At 37.5% G+C, this 23582-nt stretch overlaps 1 protein-coding gene across 1 annotated transcript in view; it reads left to right on the forward strand.

Annotated features, from left to right (window-relative positions):
* The window catches only part of LOC139728750 (uncharacterized), a 278601-nt gene that overhangs the window by 60627 nt on the left and 194392 nt on the right, over window positions 1–23582 (forward strand). Inside the window, exons 10-19 of the mRNA XM_071639694.1 lie at window positions 75–197; window positions 839–1030; window positions 2950–3064; window positions 3796–4037; window positions 5214–5336; window positions 6403–6594; window positions 7900–8093; window positions 8809–9109; window positions 9952–10072; window positions 10193–10275. Of these exons, the coding sequence (XP_071495795.1) occupies window positions 75–197; window positions 839–1030; window positions 2950–3064; window positions 3796–4037; window positions 5214–5336; window positions 6403–6594; window positions 7900–8093; window positions 8809–9109; window positions 9952–10072; window positions 10193–10275 (1686 nt within the window). The remainder of the gene's footprint in view (window positions 1–74; window positions 198–838; window positions 1031–2949; window positions 3065–3795; window positions 4038–5213; window positions 5337–6402; window positions 6595–7899; window positions 8094–8808; window positions 9110–9951; window positions 10073–10192; window positions 10276–23582) is intronic.

The following is a 23582-nucleotide window of genomic DNA, read 5'->3' on the forward strand; positions in this document are numbered from 1 at the left end:
TGGAAAGCTTAGCTGTGAAGGTTTAGGATTCAAGACTCGTGAGATCACTCATTCGTCCATCGTTCTCATCACAGGTGGTTGACTGGATCGTTGGACCAGGGGAGAAACTCCTCGCCTCCCACGTCGACATCGGAGTCAGCTACGAGACGGCAGACAAACTCAGGAGAGAACATGAGAAACTAGAACTCAAATGCACAGTGAGTATCATCGAGCACATTTTAGTCTGTACTGTGAAAGTAGAACTTTCTGCAGGTTCTAAATTTTTGCACATTTCATGCAACATTAAAGTAGTGAACAAAATAAAAGTGTGCACACGAATGTAATATCATTTTATCTCTGTACTGTAAAGCAATATACACTGTATGATACTTTGATTGTTTATTCCTTTTATTATATCGCTGTTTTCTCTCACAATGATTTCCTTACCTCTTGTGTGCAAAGTCAGCCATGATTAATGATGAATTATTGAGTATGTTTTTTCGAAAGTGATTCGTTGATTTGTTGTACCATGCAGAAGGTAATGTGATATATCATATACAATATAATATGTACATTGTAATGTATTGAATAATGTAATATATAATGTAATGTAATATCAAATTATATCTTTGATCTCAAGGTAGATATTGTAGGAGTAGAAGTCAACATCAACCAAGGGGCAAACAGCTGCCCTAGATGACAATAAATTGAAACCATCAAAATCATTTGTTGGCTATATACTGTGGATCATTCATGTAAATTCAAGTGATGTGTGTGAGTTTTTAGTTTTATGAAATGACACTCACAGTGTATGGAAAGAGGTGGTATTAACTTCTGCATCTATGCAAATGACCTGCAGGATATCTATGGAAACTACGCAGAACTTCGCCATGTGGCAGACTCCATCATCAAGAGCGGCCATCCGAGGGCTGCCGACATCGGTTCGCAAAAGGACTACCTCGACACCGTCTGCCGCAGCTTCGCCTCGCGGCTGGAAAGGCGGCGGAACCTCGTCATCGGTTCCGTACGATTCCACCGACTATCTCAAGAGGTTGGTTTCAAGAAATAAGTACAATGAAATTACTACCTTCTTGATGTAGTTTTTACAAAACTCTTCTACCGTTTTGATAGCATTCTAGTTGTGGATCATCATTTTTTACTTGCTCTCTGGGGAAAAATGAAAAGAGTGTTTAGAAATACATGTATGCTTGTAGCACTGAAGTAGTTGATACTTTAAAATGTTCAACAACATTAATTTCCTTTTTTCTGGCTTGTTTGTTAATTTACAGATCAGTAGTTGCAATCGTAACAAATTTCATTTGTAGACCGAGACAAATTGAAGAAACTCACACCTGGACATTAATTTCCTTTGTGTATTGTAGAAACTTTGTGGAGTGGCAGAAGTGTATTTTTGTCAGTGCTATATCTAAGTTTACAGTAGCTTTGAAATAGAACATGACTGATGTGAACATCAGATAGTTAATGTGCATTTTAGACACTGAAAAGGGAAAATGTCAGAAGACGAGTGAGACCATATGTGACCCTGTATCACAAAACCAACAAAAAATCGCCAGAGATGGATTTCTAGTTAAGGACAGATTCTGAAAGAGCAGACTCTAAGCTTTAAAATGATGTATAAATCAATTCAAATGGACTCTCCTAACTTACCTAAATACTGGAAAGAAAGCATACACACTGGAAAAGTGTGAACTGAGAAAAGAGGCTCTGAAGTACAGGGTCTATTCAAGTGCTTAATCTTTCACCAAGCTGCACTAGCTGTGAGATGAAAGGGACAAAACACAGGATGTCAACCACTGGAGCAACAACAATGAAGGGATTATCAGATTAAGCTGAAATTGAGCAGGCTCTATGAACACATTCTCTCCATGGTTATTGCCAACTTTAAAAGCAGTAGCATTATCCTGTCTAAAGTAATTAGACTTGAAAGTGAAGAGTGTACAAATGATTTCAAGAAATGAAAGGGGGCCTCTAATACAAACTTGATCATTCTACTCTTCCCCAAAATGGGGTTGCACAAAAACTGCTGAAAACACACTTTCCCATTCATGCTATGATTCCAAACTAAAGAATAATGTAGAAGAAGGATAGCTCTTTTAGAAAATATGAAAAACTCGAGATTGACTTTGTTGACCCATTTGACGTATTTTCAGTCCTCACGTAAAATCAAGGGGTGCGACTTTTTTGTTGATCTGTGATGCACGGTCACATATGATTACCTGAAGTACATTCGTCCAGATGATTTGATGTTTAGAATGTAGCCCAAATACTACTACACATCTCAGTATTCTCCACAAAATTTACATTTCATCTCAATAAATACTGCTTTGAAAAGAAAACAAAAGTGTGAACATCAAAGTTGACATATGCTCTCTTTCATTCAATATTACTTGATGGAAAGAGGGTTTAATAGTTGTATGAATGGCGAATAACCCTAGTAAGGCAGCAGAATGATAATTTTATGGAGCTGCCATGGATCTGCTATGATCAGTGCCACATATCCTATTAAAGGCATAATTTATCAAGAAACAAAAACCCAGCATTAGTGCTTTAAAATAGTTCTAAAATGTGAGTTAGGGATAGAAACAACCACTGTAAAAATTTGAATCCGTATAATCGATGTTAAGTATTGTTAAATACACAAAATGTGAACAATAGTTATAGTAAAAAGTGTTTCCAGACTAAACTGTCTACAGTTATGGTTTAATGAGAAAAATACTGATATCTCCTTATATTTTAGGCTTTATTGCAAAAATTTTATATGGCAGGATATTTTATGATATAACAGACCTACACATACATGTATGTAACAACTGTGATATCTTGAACTCTTTTTTAAATCACTACTCTCCAAGGTAGACAGGTCCTTTAAGCCTCGGAATATGTACATGTAATTGGTAGGACAAGTGCCTAGTGAACTGACTGGATGTTTGTATCCTGGTTGCTATGCAGGCTTTTTCCAAGCTGGAGGACCTCTTGGAGCTGTGCACAGGTGAAGTGAAAGTGGACTCGGTGGAGAGTACGGAGGAGGCCCTCAGACTCCTCCTAGACAACCTTGACAACTCAAGTAAGTCCGTCCTCCATTCTCTCCCTGTCTTTTTGATCAGTCACTGACTGTTCATCTCATCAAATACTGTGTGAAAAGAAAAACAAAATTTTGAGCTTCAATGTTTTTGACGTATTCCCCTTCATACTACTCTATGGAAAGAGGATTCACAGCCGCTGTCACGTTTTTGAAAGGGGGGGGGGGGGGAGTGCCAGTTTTTTGGTTAACTGTATGAAAGAAGTCACCAAACTCTTTTGAATTGAGGTGCCTAGTAAAACTGGTAAGTTATCATTCCCTTGCTATAATCACAGGGATAGTAAAAGGAATTTTTTTTTGGTTTCAGTGAATTATAGGAATAGGAGGGAATAACACTTGCACGACTAGTAGCTAGAACAGCAGATATACTTGTACTGCACAAAGATGTGACATTTGTTTAACAAATACTCTGTGGAAAAAACAAACAAACAAAACAAACCAAACCACTAATTGATTAGAAAGATGATATTTTATCTCAAACAGGCCATGGCAGTATCAGAGTTCAGGTCCTTTTGTGTATGAATTATCTTTGTGGACATGTATTTCAGGCCCTTTCTGGCCTTTTCTTTCATTCTAATTCAATTGGTATCCCTGTCTCCAATGTGATATGTTTGCATCCATGGAATTCTGTGGATCAAAAGTATTGATGGTTGCTATGGTGATAATTGCTGGTCACCAAAGAAAGACTCTTCATGTGTCTTCTTGATCCTTTGCAGTGTTCGTGACGGACCGAGCCATTCGTGAGGGGCGGAGCTTACTGGAGATGATGAGCCTCCCAGTGAAGAATGCCTTCGGCCGCGACATCACGCCGGACTACCGACGTCACATCGAACACGTGGAGACTATCTTGGCGGAGCTAGAAGGTCGCCGCGCTCAATGTCGCGACCTCGCCGAAGTCAGGAAACTCAAACTCCAACAACTCCTACAACTCAAAAGCTGCGAGCGTGATGCAGAACAGGTAAGAATAAGAGAACACTCTCCTTTTATATGTCTTAGTGTAAAAGACCCGGTAGAGAGGGGATTCATGGGTGGCCTGCTTCCTTTGCTGCCCACTGGGGTACATTCGAAAACCATGAATAGCGCCCATCAGCGAACACGTGCATTGAAGCGTACGCTGATCTGTGACGGTCGTCTTCAGTTGAGATTCTGTGGCTGTGTGTGTACTAATACACAGAGATCAGTTATAAAGCTGTTTACAGATTGCTACGGGGATTCTTGAATACCGGTATATCCGAGCTGGTCCAGCCTTAACACTCCATGGTTTTCCCACACTGCTGGGTCTTTAGCAGTACATGTATTCATTAAATCTCTCTTTTTGTAAAGATATTTCATATTCTCTTTCTTGGTCATCATTAAAGTATGGGTTTCATCTGATTTATTTTGATATGTTGATTTCCCCATTGGAAAGCTCTTTGTTTGTGTATGTGCATCTGTCAAACTTCACTGCAAAGTATCTAATACAAAACAAAAATTGGGAATCTAGTGTGAGAATGCATCATGACAAAGTAAGGACAGATTTTTGCTGCAAATAGTAGCAGTGACCATCTTTTCAGGTGGCCATTTCTCATCTACATCTTGTCTTGAAACCTGGTTTTGTGGATGACTATTTTGTGAATGTGGTAAGAGCACAAAAATATGCATTGAACTGGTAAGGGGACATGGGGAATGTTTGACTGAGAGAGCCATCCATGGTTTGTGTGATTTGGTGTAACATTGCTCTTTTTTCCCCCTCCTCATACATGTATGTTACATAATTTCATGTTGGAGCAAAGAAAGTGGGATTCCATTGGGATTTGAACCCGAGACCTCCGGATTGCTTTACTGACTGAACTATAGAAAGCCCTAGTACATTGTTCGTCCCAGAAACCCTTAATTGAGTCAACTAGGTAAACTATAGTATTTGTAGCATTAACCCATTGAAGACCAGTCCTGAGGTACAGGGTTATACTCAGACAGGTGTCAATTTATGTTGTGAATTCCATAATTCAACACTGCATTTTCTCATTGTATTATCTTATGATGTGAATCATTCAGCAAAACAGTTGTATGTATCTTTTTTTTACTTTTTAAACTCATCTCATTATCTGGATATGCAATTCACTCGATATAACACTCACTTTTCTTTCCTCCATAGGCCATCTCATGGATTCAAGAACTACTGGACAATATGCTGCTTCAGCACGTCGAGATCGGGAGGTCGGCTGACGAGGCATCCTCGCTCAAAGATGAGCATGACAAGTTTGAAGCTACTGCAAAGGTGAGTCACCCAGATACTGACAAATATTCACACACACAAAGAAATTATCTAGAGGGAGTTAAAGAATATCATTGCTATGGAAAGTCGTCAAACTCAAACTTATCAACAACAAGAAAAAAGAAAAAAATGAAGAAGCTCTGGCTGGAATATTCACTACTTGGACCACAAGTTGTCATAATATTGTGAGTGAACGACATGATTTTATACATCAGTTGTACAAATGAAAATGCTATTGTGTTGCTTTACACTCAATTTGCACATGCAGATTTCACACAACAACAACAACAACCCTCTCAGGAACTTGTCTTCAAAATACTGTTGACTTACTACTGTATAAGTTGTTATTTTCGCGTACAGATATTTTCACAAATGAGGAGGTCATAGATGTTTTCGCAAGATGTTTTGCGAATTGACGCCGACGCTAACGTAAATCCACTATTACCCCAAGCATGGAGACATATTTGCGTTTTGTTAAATTCGCGATCCAACTGTGATTCGCGAAATTCGTGAAAATTAAACCCTCATTAAGATAACAGCTTATACCGTATGCAGTGTTCACTGTCTTGTTGATGTGAGCAGTGAATGCAGATTTGATGTCATACATAAAAACCATTCAACATTTGTTGCGCTTTGTTCACCGAATGGCACGTTTTTGAAAGTGCTTTCTTTGATGATTGACACAGGTGTCTAGAAAGTACATCGTAACTGTCAGTGAATAGAGATTATCTAATCCCCCTTTATCCGTTAAGGACGAGCCCCGAGTATACTCGGGCAGGTGTCTATAGAAAATGTATGTTGTTGCAAAATCAGCCCATCCTCAATAGGTTAATCCCTACTGTGCCAAAGTGGCCTTCATATCAGACCAAGGCATATTGTTATGCCTGAGAGGGCTGGATACATTGCCATAAGGTCATGTTTGAAAGATTTAAATGAAGCCGATGAAGAAGCATGGCAAATTACAGCTTAGTGTTGGGACATATGAATAGCTAAAGGAAGAAGATTGCCATACATAGTTCGAGTGACAGGTATGACAACTTTCCTAATAAGTTCCTTTTTACAATTGCAGGAGACTTATGACTACGGCAAGAACCTTCTCAGGACATCCCTCATGCTCCGCCGATCCTTGCACATGAGTCCGGAGCCAAACCACGACAAGTCGGAGCGCCTGGAAGCGGCATGGTACCAGTTCTCTCAAGCCCTCGGGGAACGGTCCTCCCGTCTCTCGGTCTCCGTCATGTTCCAGCGCAATGCTGACAAGGTGCCTTAATCCTTCCCATGCCTTGTTTCCTGATTATCACTGATGTTTAGAAACTGATTGTCTTTGGACATGTATCTTATAATATCATCCTCATTATTAAAGGCATAATTTAATAATTGCATATGAAACAAAAACCCAGCTTTAATGCTTCAAAATAATTCTAAAATGTGAGTTAGGGATAGAAAGAACCAATGTGAAAATTTGAATCAGTATTATCAATGTTAAGTACAGTACAACAGTATTGTTAATTATACAAAATGTGAACAAAAGTTAAAATGACGTGTTTATAGACCGAACCGTCTACAGTTACGGTTTATTGGGGAAAAGAGTGATATCTCCATACAGGCTTTATTTCAAATCTTTTACATGGTATGATGTTCTGTGATAAACTGACCTACACGTACACACATGCATGAGATGTGATATCTCAAACATTTTTTTAAATCTCTGCTCCCAATTGTAAACAGGACCATTAATAGTCTTAAAGTGGGAACCTTATATCGATACACCTGGGCCCCGTTTCATAAAAGATGTTAGGATGGCAACTCTTGCTGGAATGGCAACTTCCAATAACTACAGCCAATCAGGAAACTGGATACTCATCGTTACCATGACAATTGCCATTCCAGCAAGAGTTGCTATCATATCAACTTTTTATGAAACGGGGCCCTGATTTGATTGGGTTTGTCAAACTTGAATATTAATCTTAAGTTGGTGAATGGGGAAATGTAAGTAACCACCATCAGACTGCTTTGAGTTGAGTATGAGTTGATTTTATATAAAGACGAATGTGAAGATATATTGGAAGTTAAAAAGTACAACATTTCGCGGGTGTGACATTGTTCAACATGGAAGACAAATGAAATCATGGATGTGATCTAAAAAACAAACAAACAAACAAACAACAGAAATAAGGGTTTTTTTTGTAGATCATATGATCCAGGATTAGTCAAATGCAGATCATAGTGTGGGTTTCTTATCACAAAAAATTTGGATTAAAGTACAAAATACAGTACAATTAAAAAAATAATAATAACTGGCAAGCGTTGGTTAAGCTCATCTTTGAAGACCAGCACATTTATCTGAAAATTTATTGTCAGTGAATTTGGATTGTGAAATTCCCCTGCACCCTATTGCTGCACCATGGTACACTGTATAAATGAAGGAAGGTAAGCATTATTTTGCCTAAGTGGGTTTTCAGGGGGAGAAACCAAACAGCAGTGCAGTAGTTTGGTGAATTATACAAGTGTAAGCCTCTGCATATAAAACGTAAAATCTCCCTTCTTGGTTTGTTTTAAAATTCAGCTGATATCACAGATGGACAAACTCTGCCAAGAGGTGGCGCCCCGCGTCGCTGCCTCGGGTTCTGGCCGGCCGGATCGATTCCTGAATGCCTATGAGCCCAGGAGGCAGGCACTGATCCGCCAGTACAAGGAAACCACGGCGATGGGACACGCCCTGCTGGATAGACTTGCTTTACCAGTTGTTTCGCCTGATAGGTAAAATAGATTTGCAATTATATGCTTTTATGAGCTGTTGTTTCCCCACTAAACTCATTGAAAAATACAAACAAATGCTTGCAACTTGGGCAAATACATTTCTTCAGGTTTGTATTATGCAGAATACACTTTGTACCAACATACTGTGCAGTTCCGAAGAAAGGAATGATGCTATTAAACCGTTGAAGACTAGTGCCGAGTACATTTGGGCAGGTGTCTATGGGAAATGTGTGTCATAGCAAAATCAGCTCATCCCAACAGGTTTAGTGAGATGAAAAGTTTTAACCCATTGAGGACGGGCTGATTTTGCAGCAACACTCATTTCTGATAGACACCTGCCGGACTATACTCGGAACTTGTCCTCATCAGGTTAAGCTACACTGTAGACTTGCACTGCAATTGGTGAACTGTTACTGTAAAAAGTGGAAGTTTTCATGGTGTTGATTTTTTCGCACATTTCGCGCAACCAGAAGCTAGTGGGAAAATGAAAGCAAACAAATATTTTTGCTTGCCATATGTTCCAGTAGTTGACATCTTGATTCCGCGGAATTGAAAACACATGAAATTCTTCTTAACCGGCCAAGCGAGAAATATTAATTGTGCGAAAATATCCACTTCTACAGTAATTATGTGATATTGTTTTATACTACCTGGATGAATCAAACTGTACATCAATGTACTTTTAATTGTCCTTTTTTCTTTTCCATATGTCCAGAGCTGCCCGGTCAGCCATGAGGGTCGTGCCAGAGCAGCTCCAGCCGGCTGCTGACCATCTCCACCAGAAGCTAGAGGAGCTGGACGGGAAGCGGAGACAGCTTGACCTCCTCTGGGGCGTGGACGGGAGCGACGGCAGCACCCTGGGATCCAGGTTTGGTTCCCAGTCATCCCTGACCTCCGGAGGGGGGATCCCCAGGAACCAGGGACCCGCCCCTCCCCCGAGTATGGACTGGGATGTCGTAGCTAAGAGGGATCTACCCCAAGAAGAAATTGTCCCAATTGTCGCCCAGAAGCAACAGGTGAGAAAGAATTTTCTTCCAAAACGTCACTTTTATTTTGTTATACCACGGCCCTGAAGAGTACTAGAGGCATTAGGTTTTCAGGTTCTCCGTCTGTTAGTCTGTCTGTCTGTCAAACATCATGGTTTGAAGAAAAGTGCTCAATCAATATGTGAAACCGAACAACAAACACAATTCAACAGGTTGAAAAGTGTAACAAATAAAACTTGTACAGTTTATATGTGTACTTTTGTAAATATTGAAATTCCCCTTCTAATATGCCTAAAAAAAGATGCCTTTTATTTTTACCTTTGAAATTTTTCTGTTCAAATGATAGAATATATTGCTTCATTTTTTTTCTCTTTAGCCGTGTTACATGTACATTTAAAGGTTCTGTACCAATTATGATTATTTTGGCTGATATTGACATTGATTACATTTACTGTACAAACAGCAAACATGTATACCATCATATTCAAATGTTATGCATCCCTTGTGAAAAAGGTTGTTAGTGGCAACTAGAAAACTTGCCTGACATAGCAACAATTAATACATGCAAGCTGGATTCCATGCATTGAACATGTAGTGAAGGATGGAAAAGTTTGTTCCTATGTCCTGTCAGTGAACCGGTCTCTTATCATACTCACAGTTTGGTCACTGTTGTGTATACTATTATGCCAGCCAAAATGATTAGCGGCAAGATTCAAAATTATTGTGTGTCTTTCAAACGGCATCCTAGGGTCCAACTCCCTGCCTTTATCATCCATAAATCTCCTGATGTCAAACTTTCTCTGTTCTATTTCCCTGGTGTTCTTCACGGATGTTTGAGGATAACTGTTTTCTTTCCACAAACCATTTACCAGTCTGCCATGTCGGCCCCGCCACGTGGGATGGTCAACGGCCGACACAGTGGGAGCCAGAGCAGCTTGGACCAACTGACCAGCCGGCACAGCGGCAGTCGTGGCAGTCTTGACCGCCTGGACGGTCGGCGAGGCAGTAGGGGCAGCGTCCAGGGACTGGATGACCGGCGAAGTAGCCGGGGAAGCCTCCAAGGGGTTGATGGTAGACTCAGCGGGAGTCGTGGCAGCATCGACAGACTCGGAGCACCATCATCTGGTTACTATGGCAACAGACCGGAGGATGAGGCACAGAGAAGACTGAAGGAGTTTGAAGCTCGAGTCAAAGAGGTAAGTTAGTTTCCCATATCGTCGCTGGGACGACAAGACCTCGTATCTGAAATTTTGGTGAAAATGACTTTGTTGGATTAATGGTCAGATAATCAGTTAAGTGATGTTCTGTCCAAATCCTAGCTGTCTTACCCCAAACATGAAGCCACCATGGCATGTTAAAGGAAAGGCTCTCCCATTTGATACAGTGCTTTGGCTGCCATGTTTTTTTGCTCTCCTGAACATTTGACATTTTATAGATACGAGATCTTGTTGCCTCAGCGACGATATATTTTTAACTGAGCTTTTGATCTGATTAAATTTGCACCAAATTCTGTGAATATTAAGGAAATTTGATACAGAGAAGAAATAGATAGTGAAAGCAGTGTGTGTGGTGACGTGTTGAAGACAGGTGTTGTATGTTACATGTTGCAACACTTCTAGACGGCTTATTATTCAAGTATTGTTCTTTTCTTTTCATGGTTTTTGTTGGTGTGAGTATGCATAGTGACCGATCAAACAAATATCTTGGTGTGCTTGCTGGTTGTGTCTAGCCATTAGCCTACAGAAGACTTTGTGGTATTCCTGCCATGTCCTAAATATTGTATACATGTATGTTGTGTTTTCTTTTTGTACCGTTTTTATTTTCGTGAATTTCTCAAGTCGAGAAATATAATCAAAATCAGCAACTCACGAAAGTATTGCCTCCAATTTGGTATCATAACTCAAGGAGGAAAGTCACTAATTTTTCTCCTGGAAAAAGATGAGACTTACTTCTCATTCTGTCTCTTTGGTTCTTGATCGCAAATTCAGGCACATGTGATATTGTCCTACAAGTCCTAATTCATAAAATATCATGCTGAATAGATTATGGAAATACATTTGCATTTAGTATTTATTGTCTATTGTGTGAATAGTGGTGGATTCATGAGCCATTTTATTTGCATAATACTGTAATATTAGTAAATCCAGAACATCTATCACATACATCCATGAATTTTCACTAGCCCGAGTTTGATTAAGATTGATGGTTCAGAGTGTCTGAGCATTTCTCTAGATGTGTTCACAGTGTTTGGCTGTGTGGGTGCTTAGTATTCAGTGTTTATTTTGTCGTGCATTAGGGAGACTCGACTGCATATGATTAATTAAAATGATATTTATTGGTTATGGGAAGCTGCAAGACTCGTCAAATCAAAATGATCTGAGCAATGCGGCTCAGTTGGTTAGCGTGTCTGCCTTGCAATCAAGTGGCTCAGGTTCAATTCCCAGTGAGTCAATTAAAAGTCGATAGAAAGTGTTCCATGACAGACATTGGTTCTAGTAGATAGAGGCAAGGTCCACTTCTTTCCTTCATATTTCATATTCCATCCCTCTAGGAGTCTTTCTGCCCTTAACTCTTCGTGTTCCATGGCGTAAACCCCCTGTGTGCCACATTATTCTGAGACTGCAACGTGCAAGCGCTTTTGGAAAACATTTTGTTTTTCACAACCTTCTAACTTTTTACAAGAAGTTTTATACCAGACAAGTAATGCGCAAAGTTGTAAAGAAAATGCCACACTTTGCCATTGACTGAATCAGGCATGCAAATGTGGCACATAAAGAGTCGATCTTTCATAATGCAAATTATGACAATATGATCAAATTTTCATACTGTGCATGGTCACAAACGATTTGTATGGCTACAAATAATCTCAGTTGAGATATTTTATTTGATAGATAGGGAATTTATTTCCGTGAAAGGAATTTCTCATTAACATTTCAAGTTGTATTTAATCCGTTGAGGACGTATCCAGAGTATACTCGGGCAGGTGTCTATGGGAAATGCGTGTTGTAGCAAACGCAGTCCATCCTCGATGGGCTTATGTGTGTTGGCCCTTTGAAAGAAAGGAAAAACCATCCAGCTCAAAACCCACAAAAAGTTGCAGACTAGGATTCTCCACAAAGGACCAAAATGTGTTATTTAGGTTGACGTGCTCAAATTTGTTAAGTTTGTCTTACCTGTTTGTCTCTACCTGCTGTAAACATTTTGTGGTGTAAAGGGATGGTGCAGTTTCTCTTAAGATAGGGTTTGAGGTTTGCAACATTTTTTTTAATGACTTTTTGAGATTATGACAGAGCATACTTAAAATGCTATGAGGAATTCAGAGTTTATTTGATGAAAATTGGTCTTGAAATAACTGAGATATCCCAAACAAAGTGATGCTAATAAAAGATTGGACCCACCTTTTATTAGGATCGCTTTGTTTTACTTTGTTTTTGGATGTCTTATCCATTCCAAAATTGATTTTCAAATTCTAATAAACTTTGAGTTCTTCTTAGAATGGTATGCTCTATTGTTTCATGAGTGGTTTCGTTGTATCTCGCAAAAAGTTAATTGCCCAATCCTCGTCTTCACCAATACTATACCAACCCTTCAAAACAAAACCGAAACTGAGATGTGAGCAGTTTTTCTTGACCAATTTTTTGTTGGGTAGGCATTTCTTTCACTGTGATTTTCATTGATACTTCTTCACAGCACGCCTGAGTGACCCTAATCTTTAAATCCTTTCTTCTCCCTTTTCTATGAAACTGCACTTTCCAACTCTCTCTTAATATTTCAAATTACTTTTTGAATGGGTTAGGATGGTCCAATTTAGACAGGTTATATATCAGTTTAAAGGTTTGAAATTATTCTTTTAAATGACTTATGGAGCAAAGTAGAAATTCATTTTGGCCCGCTTTTTGTGGATTTTGAGCTGGGTGGTCACATACAGTGCTTTGGTGGCTCCAGAAAACCTTACACTGCTGTTACAAGCTATGGTACACTGTACTGGCATTTGTGTAGAGTACCATGATGTACTCTCTCAATGTCATGTTTTTGCAACAAGTTCATTGATCCTTTCCTGCGCTAAAGTGACTTAACTTTTCACCCATCAGTGGCCTTGTCAAAATATCTGTAAGCTGATGGAAAGAGATGCTAAAAGGGGCTTTTGTTCAGAGAACCTGGTTTCATTGTTTAGCTGGATTGAGGGGGGGGGGGGGGGGTCGAATGAAAAGATCCAATTTCACATTCCTTTATCATGACACATTTTTTTGTAGCACACAGGAGAGGAGTTAACAGCTCTATGCAGTGATTTATCTCTTATGTGTATAAATGGGGTAATGAAAATGGATAATGATACCATCTTGCAACTCAAATTTCGTGAAAGTAGTTTTGTTGTTTGTTTTTTTTTTTAACAGTGATGAACGTCAGGGAATGATACCTACACTGTATCTTGTTCATGTTGAAGTTCACGAAGGCTAAAGTGCGATGAATGAGAAACAACTTTGGCTAAGGGTTCTAAAAAGTACCTACTTATCCTTCATGTGGTATACACCATGGTTACAAGTGAAACTCTTACTCCTTTCAAATTAATTGAGTAGTAGTGCTCACCATTAAATGAAACATGTCAAGCTTTAATTGGCAAATGGTGTGAAAATGTTTGAAAGAACGGTTTTAGTCTGATACTGTATCTTAGATGTTACTGACTTCATGAAAGTGAACAGCATTATAAACTGACATACATTTTTACTTTCTCTTTCTCTTTGCTGTAAATTAGCTTTGAGTTAGAAATAGAAATGTCTCTAAAAATGTAGAAATGTCCATCAATGAACTCTACAGTATTAGATTTGCCCATTGCCACTTTGTCTATGCAATCAATTATGATTCCCAAAGTTATCTACAGTCTATAAAATACTGACAAAAAACAACAACAACCCAACAGATCTATAATCTGGGTAGATGCATAGGCATATTTCTCAGTTGTGGGTTTTGTATTATTTGAGAAAAGGAAATCAGTTATTACTCTTTTCGTGGATGACACTACCAGGTTATTGCTACAATTACACCATTGTAAGTTCTGTGCTTTTGAAATAAAAATATTTCTGCTTGCATACATTCACATAAATATTTGAAAACAATTCGATGAGAAGTCTAAAAAAAAAAAGGCAAATACTGTATCATACAGGCATCATACAATTTTTATTTGTTCCTGTTTCTTGATGAATTACTTTTTTATTGAAAAGGCAAAAATAATGTCCATTTTGAGGTACTTTGTATGTACCATTTACATAAGATATCAACAAGCAGTAAGAACAGGGAAGAGTACACATACACATGCACACACACACAAACACTCTAATACACAGTGTGTGGTATACAAACATCTTATCCTGTTATCACTCGTGTAGGCACTGAAGCAAGCTGTGTATGCTGTAGTGTGTGTGTGTGTCTAGCCTGAGATAATCCCATTGCCTTTACACAGCCATTGGGTTTCAACCTCTCTCCATCAATGGGGTTCAGCTAGGGAGAGCCTCTCCTAATATAGATGTAACGGGCTTGGTGTTCCCTTCCATCTCTTCCCCTCTCTCTCTGTCCATTGGGGTTTGGTGTAAGGTGGGGGGGGTGGGGGTTGGAGAGAGGGAGGAAGAGGAGCATGTGAGACCAGAAGAGAGAGAGGAGGAGAGAGCTGGTCCTGTCTACCACCGCAGGTCTTCCCCTCTCTCCCTGGCTCAGTAGGAAACTGAGCGGTGGAGACGAATGGTGCGTTTGGCTGGCGTGGGGCACTACGCGTGTGCATCGTTACCGGCACCGTGGTGCGCTCGCGACACCAATTTGAAGCACGCCGCGATTAAGAAACAGAAATAAGAGCATCTCCAATGGCACGGCGATAAACGCAAATCTTTTTTTCTGCATGTGAACTAGTTGGAGATTAGAGGGAAAAAAAAATCTGAAGCAACTGTTTATGTTGTTTGTTTACTGTGAACTTTTTGTTTTATGTTGAATGTACTAAAGACACTATTACGAAGGGACCAATTACGTCCGCATCTAGTTCTACAGGTTCCTACTAAAAGAAACTGAAACAAGCTAAAGGAATTGATATTTATTGGACATTGATTGTGACGTACGCGAGACACTAACAATGTCTGGGACTAAAGAGAAACAGCCGGCTTTGACAACAACCATTAGCACTGTAGCTGTGCAGAGTGGGAAAGCTAGGATCGTTCTAGCTGTACTCCAAGTAAGTTATGCTGTATTCTCACTTTCTGTAATATACTTTGTAGACCCTAAATTGTTAGCAACGTCTTCTTTTGCTGTCACAAAGCATGGAATGGTCTCTGCTCTCATACATTATTCATTTGATATTTGTGATTTCAATGTGTGTTGAGTGTTAACTTTGAATAGTTGGCAAGTTCATTAAATCTCCATTTTATACATAAATGGCTCTGTAAAACTCATTTCCTTTCAAGGTCATTATTTTTACATTTATATTTAATCACTAGGCCTATCACTATCTGCTATCACATGGGGAATCTACAAACTGTATTAGAATAAGTAACAGCAGATGTACAATATGTCGTATGACATGTACATCATGTTCATAAAGGTCATGACCCCTGTAAAGTTCATTGACCTCTTTCATCCTCAACTGATGACTGCCCTATCGAGCAGACTTTTCCAAATTTACTAACAAGTGGAATTTTACCTTTCAGTGCTTGCATCTTTTTTTTTTTGAAGCTTCATATGTCAATGAGATTATAGATATCTCTTTACATTCCAGGTGAGGTGAAAAACTGGAAAACTGGATATTTGCAATTTAATAGTGAATGTCCAGATGAATCCTGAGTTTGTGCATTTGGTCGTGACACTGAAATGTTGCATTCCGGCAATAAACTCACTATACATGACAGCATTCTTGTCCTATTATATTATCTGTATCAATACCAAAATGTAAGACCAGTGGAATGTTAGTTCATACTTCTAAACAATTGGTTAACAACAATCTGAACTCTTTTTAATTGCATGTCAAGTTTTTTAGTGTGTATGCTTCTTTGAAAATCTGAAGTGACTTCAGCTTACTGAAATAACCTGAGATGAAATAGATTTACATGTAAAGGAAAAGATTTTTTTTTTAATGCATACTGTGTACGTCAGTTGTATCACAAAACATCCTACCATATAAACATTTGGCAATAGAACATAAAATATTATAAGGAAATATCACTATTTTTCTCAATAAGCCATAACTGTAGACAATTATGATTATAACTGTAACAATTATATTAAAACTTTTGTTCACATTTTGTATATCTAACAATACTTAAAATCAATTATACTGATTCAAATCTTTATATTGGTTGTTTCTATCCCTAATTCAAATTTTAGAACAATTTTGAAGCACTAATGCTGGGTTTTTGTTCCATCTGCAAATGGTAAATTAAAACAAATCATTGAATAGAATAATTCCATCAGAATTTTGCAACTATCACAAAAAAAAGAGCTCGTAGAAACCATTGATTACACAGGATTACTCTCTTCCTGTAGATTGATTGGCTCTCTCTCTGTCTCGTCTGACCACACAAAACGCTTCAACAAGACAGTTTATTGACAATTAGGCTAGTTGTGTTTACAGTGATGACCATAAAGTCGTGTTGTGTGTGTCTCCTGACAAATGCCAAGCAATACCTTCATACAGAGGAATTTTACTGTAACAGACGCTAGATTGATTCAGATCTAACCTCCCTTTCCCCAGTCTTGATGTGTTTCCTTTTATCTTTTTGTACTTGTCATGATTAACTGTACTGCAGTATGGAATTAGAGTATATATTAATATATATATTTTTAATAATCCTGTCTTGTGTCTTTTTACTTGACAGTTTACACATAGATTGTTTCTTTTGTACATTTGACATGAGAGATGTAGGGAGGAAATCTGGAAATCACATTTTCAAAATGTTAATACCAGACAGCATGTCAATTTTGTTGAATGGTCAAAAAATAGTGTCATGTTGGCCATCTCTCCTGAACATACAAGTTGTATATTGTACATACTCACAAATAGGGAATATGTAGTGTTTACCATATATCTCATTTAGTGCCTTTTTTAAATATCAAGATACATTTTGACCCTATTTTAAATATTGTCACAAAATGAGACACATTGGTATTTGTATCCATTTTAGCTGATAATGATAAATTTAACAAATTAACACTTAGTATGATGTCTATATTCTTGTTAGTTGTTTCTATACAGATTAAGCATGTGGGAAGTAAAATCTTATTGTAGTAATTGAAAATGGGAGCATTCTAAATGACATGGAAAATGTGAAATCACATACCTTTTATAATCCATTAGGATTAAATTAATGAAATATAATAATTGCAATTACATGGACACAGCCTGCACATATTGAGGATTTGTTACAACAACGTCTCTATGGAGATGGAGTATATATTCTACCTGCATCATAGTTACAATGTACTTGTGTTTTTGGAGCGATTTGTGCACATTTTGGGTAACCTTGATTACAGGTTTTGTCTGCGAGACCAAAATCCAAGACACATCTCTCAAATCCGTTTGGTCAACAACACCAAAGTAACATTTCCTTCTTTGCAGAAGAAGATTAGGGATTTTCTCTCCCCCCCTTTTCTTTTCAAAAGAAGATTATCTTTTATAATACCCCTCCCTTTCTTTATCAGTGTCAGTGCAAACTCAGGAAGCTTCGTGTTTCTTAAATATTTTTTTTTTCAATAAAAATAAGTTTACTTGACAGAACATCGTAAAATAGTGACAAAATCTTTGCATGTGATATATGAAGCCCTAGTGTTTTGCAAGCTGTTTTGCATTGGCTGTTCTTACACAGAATGCTCAATGTGGGACTATAACTCATAGTCTTTTTTTTTTGTCAATTTAGGTACACTGTAGGCCTATATGGAGGTTCGGTGTAATAGTGGCAGAGGTAAAAATGGCAGAGGTAAAAAAGGCAGAGGTAAAAATGGCCATTTTTACCTGGCACCTATACGGAGAGGGGCCAAGAGTGTTTTATGTTAGTATAATGAGGATCATTCGATAATCGAAACAATTGTTTGAGAACAAAATTAATGCCTGGCTAAACATCTAAACCTCATCATGGGTCCTTTGATGATTATTAGTCTTATTTTTTTTTTTTATGGGCACTTATTAGAAGATAAGTGAAGATTATTTTAAGAAGTTTGTGAATGCATTTTTATTGAATTTATCACATTATTCTCTGCAGACTATTAATTGATGTGTTTGTGAAAGGGATGAATATAAGCCTCCATACCATTGCCAGATTTGACTAATCATGACAAATTTCAGTCAGTTTATGCCCAAATTTGTTTCTTGTTACCGCTATAAAACTAGAAACATTTGTGGCATTAAACTTTTGTGAATTGGAGCTGATGCCCTTTTTCGCTGCACGAAACTATTGCGAATTTCCACTGGCATGCAATGTAATGTGTAGACAAAAACTTGCGTGCACATCACGATCTTACTCTCGCGAATCTTGGCTCCTTGCAAGAGTTTCATGCATGCAAAACTTTCTGGGGGGTGTTTCATAAAGCTGTTCTTAAAGTTACAAACGACTTAAGAATGACTGGTGATCAGTTCTTGTGCTAAATTATTGAAATTCTGATAAGTATAGCACATCAGAACTGATCACCAGTAGTTCTTAAGTAGTTCGTAACTTTAAGAACAGCTTTATGAAACACCCCCTGGTTTTACAGTAGGCCCTATACCCAAACTTGAATGATTCATATTCTGTGATACATATATGTAGCTGCATGTAGGCTAATAATAAACATCATGAATTAACATCTGCCAACCACTGAAATCTGTTGAGTTCTATTAATCTAAACTATCTATTTAGTTTATTATTTTTTTTGCCGTGTTATGACTTGTCTTGCAAACTGGACTGTGCTCCTATGGACATTTATTATAGTTCATTTCAAACATCACATAGCCAATCGCCCCTAAACACAGGTGAAACCGATCGGGTCATGCACATTGGGATCAGGACTCAAAACATTTATTTCCAAATATATCGGATCACCTAATTTGTCAGTCATGACAAATTTCGAGTGTAGTTTCATGAGTTTTTTTTAAATCCAATCTTTTAAATTTGTTGAGTTCTGTTGATCTTAACTAGTTTTTAGCATGTTATAAATTGAGTAAACTGGATTATGCTGCTGTGGATGTTGTTTTAGTTCACTTCATGAGTTTCCATCAACCAGTCATTTAAATCTGTTGAGCTCCATCGAGCTAAATTAATTTTTAGCAGTGTTATAAATCGCTAGAAAGCAAACTGAAATGCTAATGGTACTATGGACATTTGTTCTAGTTCATTAGCATTGGCCTGGCCTCTGTGTATTAACTATCTGACCTTCCCCATCTCTCTCTCTCCCTCTCTCTCCTTGTCTTTCTCTCTCTCTCTTTCTCTCAGGCTGACTCTCCACGTTATCACTCTCTCTCTTTATCTCCGGCCATGTCCCAAATACCAGAGATGGTAGGGCAACCAAGCCTATCATATACTCCCACCCACTCTCATGTAGTCTCTGTCATTGTCCATGTATTCAGTTTTAGTCATACCTTTACCTGCAAATGAAGTCTTGTGATGGAGACTATTTAAAGGGGGATGGCTAGTAACTGATCAGTGCATGGGAAACAGTGGGAATGCTGGGGATGATTGTTCCAATTCTTGTGGGATTCATTTAAGAGTATGTTATATATCTATTGTTGTGTGAAAATTATTTGCTTCAGAATGGTCTCATATTCAAGTAATGTGCAGTTTAATGCCCCGTCACTGACCAGGCACGCTAACCTGGAAACATTAAACTGCACATTACTTGATTATGAGACCATTCTGAATCAAATAATTTTCACACAACAATAGATATATAATGTACTCTTAAATGAATCCCACAAGAATTGGAACAATCATCCCCAGCATTCCCACTGTTTCCCACTGATCAGTTACTAGCCATCCCCTTTAAAGCGACATGACAATGTCTGTGATTGATTTAACCCATTGTGGAGAACATGTTAAGATAGAATTAGTACCCAAGAGAATTTACTCTTTTTGTTAAAGTATGAGGACCTATAAGTTCCACTGAAGAGAAGAATTTTGCAGTTTGGACTTTATGACATACAAATGTACATTACGACATGATTGTTAAGAAATAACACATTATGGCTTGATAAACAAAATCTAGTAAATCAACAGTGTAAAGGGGAATATAGGTGCCTGTTCCTTTGATATTTGACATTGCAGTTCAGTTCAATTCAATTCAATTCAATTCAATTCAATTCAATTCAATTCAATTCAATTCAATTCAATTCAATTCAATTCAATTCAACTCTATTCAATTCAATTCAATTCATTTCAATTCAATTCAATTCAATTCAATTCAAATGTTATATCCAATATGTCACATTTTCATGTATTTTCATGTATGAAATTATTTGTTCAAAAGGATTGTGTTATTGGAGAAGAGAGGCCCAGGTTTACTAAGTAAATGACTGGATCATCTTGATACCATAAGACAGAATAGTCTTGCTCCCAGTCCCATCAACTGCTGAATGGATTGGTGTATCACTTTAATCAAGTACGGGTTAGTCATTTTATGCAACAATTTGTTTACTACTGTTTGGGTTATCCCCCACCTATGCTTTGCAAATGAGAGTTATAATTATCTCTATTAAAAGTGGCCAAGCCATGTTGTTTATAAATATATATATATTTTTGTTATCCTTATTGCCCAATGATAGTAGTTAGTTTAAGACGCTGTCAATTCCCAACACAGACAGCTGTCGGTAGTGAAGTCAGAGGCCGAACCTGATGTGAGATTCACAGCAGGAGTTCTAGAATATAAAAAAAACTGGCAAAGATAGGTGTGTTCACACATAAAGCAAAATCTTCAGACACCTTTATTAGTTTTCATGCCTGAACAGAAAACAGTCATTTGAATATCTTACAACATTTTAAATAGTTCTGTTTCAATTCATACTTGTCCTCACTAAAACAAAAAATGTCAGTTTTCTTAAAAATAATTTCCGATTGTTTTTCATTATCTTTACTGGTTGTTAACCTGATGAGGACAGTTTGATTTTGCTGCAACACGCATTTCTCATAGACACTGGCCCAAGTACAGGTGTATACTCAGGACTCGTCCTCAATGGGTCAATCAGGATGTTTGTGTTATAGAACTTAAGGCCTACAATGTAGGATTTTGGTAAGATGCTAAAAAAAAATAAGAGAATGAAATGTTTGTACTAAGAGCAATGTTGGTCTGTAAGCTACAGAAAATTCAGATTCATACGTTGTAAAGGTTAAAAAAAAATGTATATATATATGTATATAGAAATTGTATGATACATGATGCTTGCCAATTTGAAATATTAACTTGTTGAGAACAGTGTCTGAAAAAATTGCTCAATGAACGCCATGCATGCATGAGGATATCCAATATGAACAAACTCTCTGAAAGAGAAGAAGTGTAACTCAATTTTGGTGGCAAAGTTGTTCTGGTGTTGATCACAAGCCCAAAGCAATTCTTGTGGTCCTGCCTCATCCACTTTGCATTTTTAACATATCTAGCATAGTTTCTGGCTGTTCCTTTCCTTGCTAGCCAAGCCATTCTTGTGCCCATATGAGGCAGTCATTGTAAAAAGCAAAATCCTCACTAGAAACCAAATTTCTCCTCTCCTTCCTCCCAATTCCCCTCCCCCCCCCCCCAAAAAAAAAAAAAAAAAAAAAAAAAAACGATGCACAAACCAGAAAAGAAAACGGAGCCAGAATCTGTAAATCCCTACTGACATTGCAGGTCACACTGTACATCCCCGATCAATCTCTGATATGATAATATTTCATGCTCTTTTACAGTCGGCATCCTATTGTTTTTGATTGCGTATTTCTATTTCATGAATTACCACATCTTGAGTGTATCTCTGTAAGCATTTATCAACAGAAAGTTGAAATTAATAACTCTAGAGAAACTTGTGTAACATTCTTTTAGAGATTGGTTGCATATTGGAACAATCTAAAGGAAGAATCTTTAATCCACTGTTATGTTTGCTTGTTAACATTTGTAAATTCTATTAAATAGAAATTATTCATGTTGACTTCAATAAATTTTATTGGAGCCAACAAGTATTGCACTTAAAGGTACTGTTTACCATTGGGAGCAATGATTAAAAAAACTGTTTGAGTTATCAAATGGGCTGCATATGTGTAGGTCAGTTGTATCACAAACATCCTAGCATATAAGAATTTTGCAATAAAGCCTAAAATATTAGGAGATTTCTCACTAAACCATAGCTATAGATGGTTAAATCTAGACACAGTTGTATTATAACTCTTGTTCACATTTTGTATACTCAGTGATCTCTTAACATTGATTATACTGATTAACTTTTTTTTACACTGGTTGTTTCTATCCCTAACTCACATTTTAGAACTATTTGGAGCACTAAAGCTGGGTTTGTGTTTCATCTGCAAATTGGAAACAATGGCTTTAAATGGTACTGCCTGCTTTGAAAAAAAAAGAAAGAGAGAAGAAAAGATAACTTATATTTAGCCTCACCCTGTGAAAAATATTAACCAACCTTCACTTGTCTATCAGCCGTCCAGCAGCTGAGATGTGGGTGTCCAGATTGCAGTCAATGTCGCAGGAGATGGCTTAGCTTGTTTTTGTTTTGTCTTTTCTATTGCACAAATAAATCCAAGTCCTGTTAGATTAACCCTATCATTGCCAGCGGCAAGTCTGTCAAGTATGATTTCACTGATGTTTGTAAAGAGTTGAAGGGGGTTGATTAAAGGTCATGTTTACCATTGGGAGCAGTGATTTAAAAATGATCAAGATGTCACATTTGATGCATATGTGTAGGTCTGTTGTACCACAAAACATCCTACCATATAAGAATTTTGCAATAAAATCTAAATTATAAGGAGATATCCCTATTTTTGTTAATAAACTGTAACTGTTCACGGTTAAGTCTGGACACATTTTTATCATAACCATTGTTCACATTTTAACATTACTAAACATTAATTGATTATAGTGATTCCAATTTCTAGGTTAGTTGTATCGTAACAAACATCCTACCATATAAAAATTTTGCAATAAAGCCTAAAGTATTAGGAGATATTACTATTTTTCTCACTAAACCATAACTATAGATGGTTTAGTCTAGACACAGTTTTATTATAACTCTTGTTCACATTTTGTATATTCAATAATTACTTAACATTGACTATACTGATTAACTTTTTTACACTGGTTGCTTCTATCCCTAACTCATATTCTATAACTATTTTGAAGCACTAATGCTGGGTTTTTATTTCATCTGCAAATGGTAAACTATACCTTTACACCAAAATCAATTTTAAAGTGCATCTACCATGTATGTCTGCCCATGAAAATAAACTGAGCAGAGATACTGTATTGTAATTTCTTCCATGATGTATAAAGTGTATAATCATACAAACTGCATACAACATGCATATGCAGT

Source organism: Diadema antillarum, unplaced genomic scaffold (genome assembly GCF_040938485.1).
Source record: "Diadema antillarum isolate AM-2024a unplaced genomic scaffold, OU_Dant_1.0 scf00000019, whole genome shotgun sequence".
Taxonomy (NCBI): Eukaryota; Metazoa; Echinodermata; class Echinoidea; order Diadematoida; family Diadematidae; genus Diadema; species Diadema antillarum.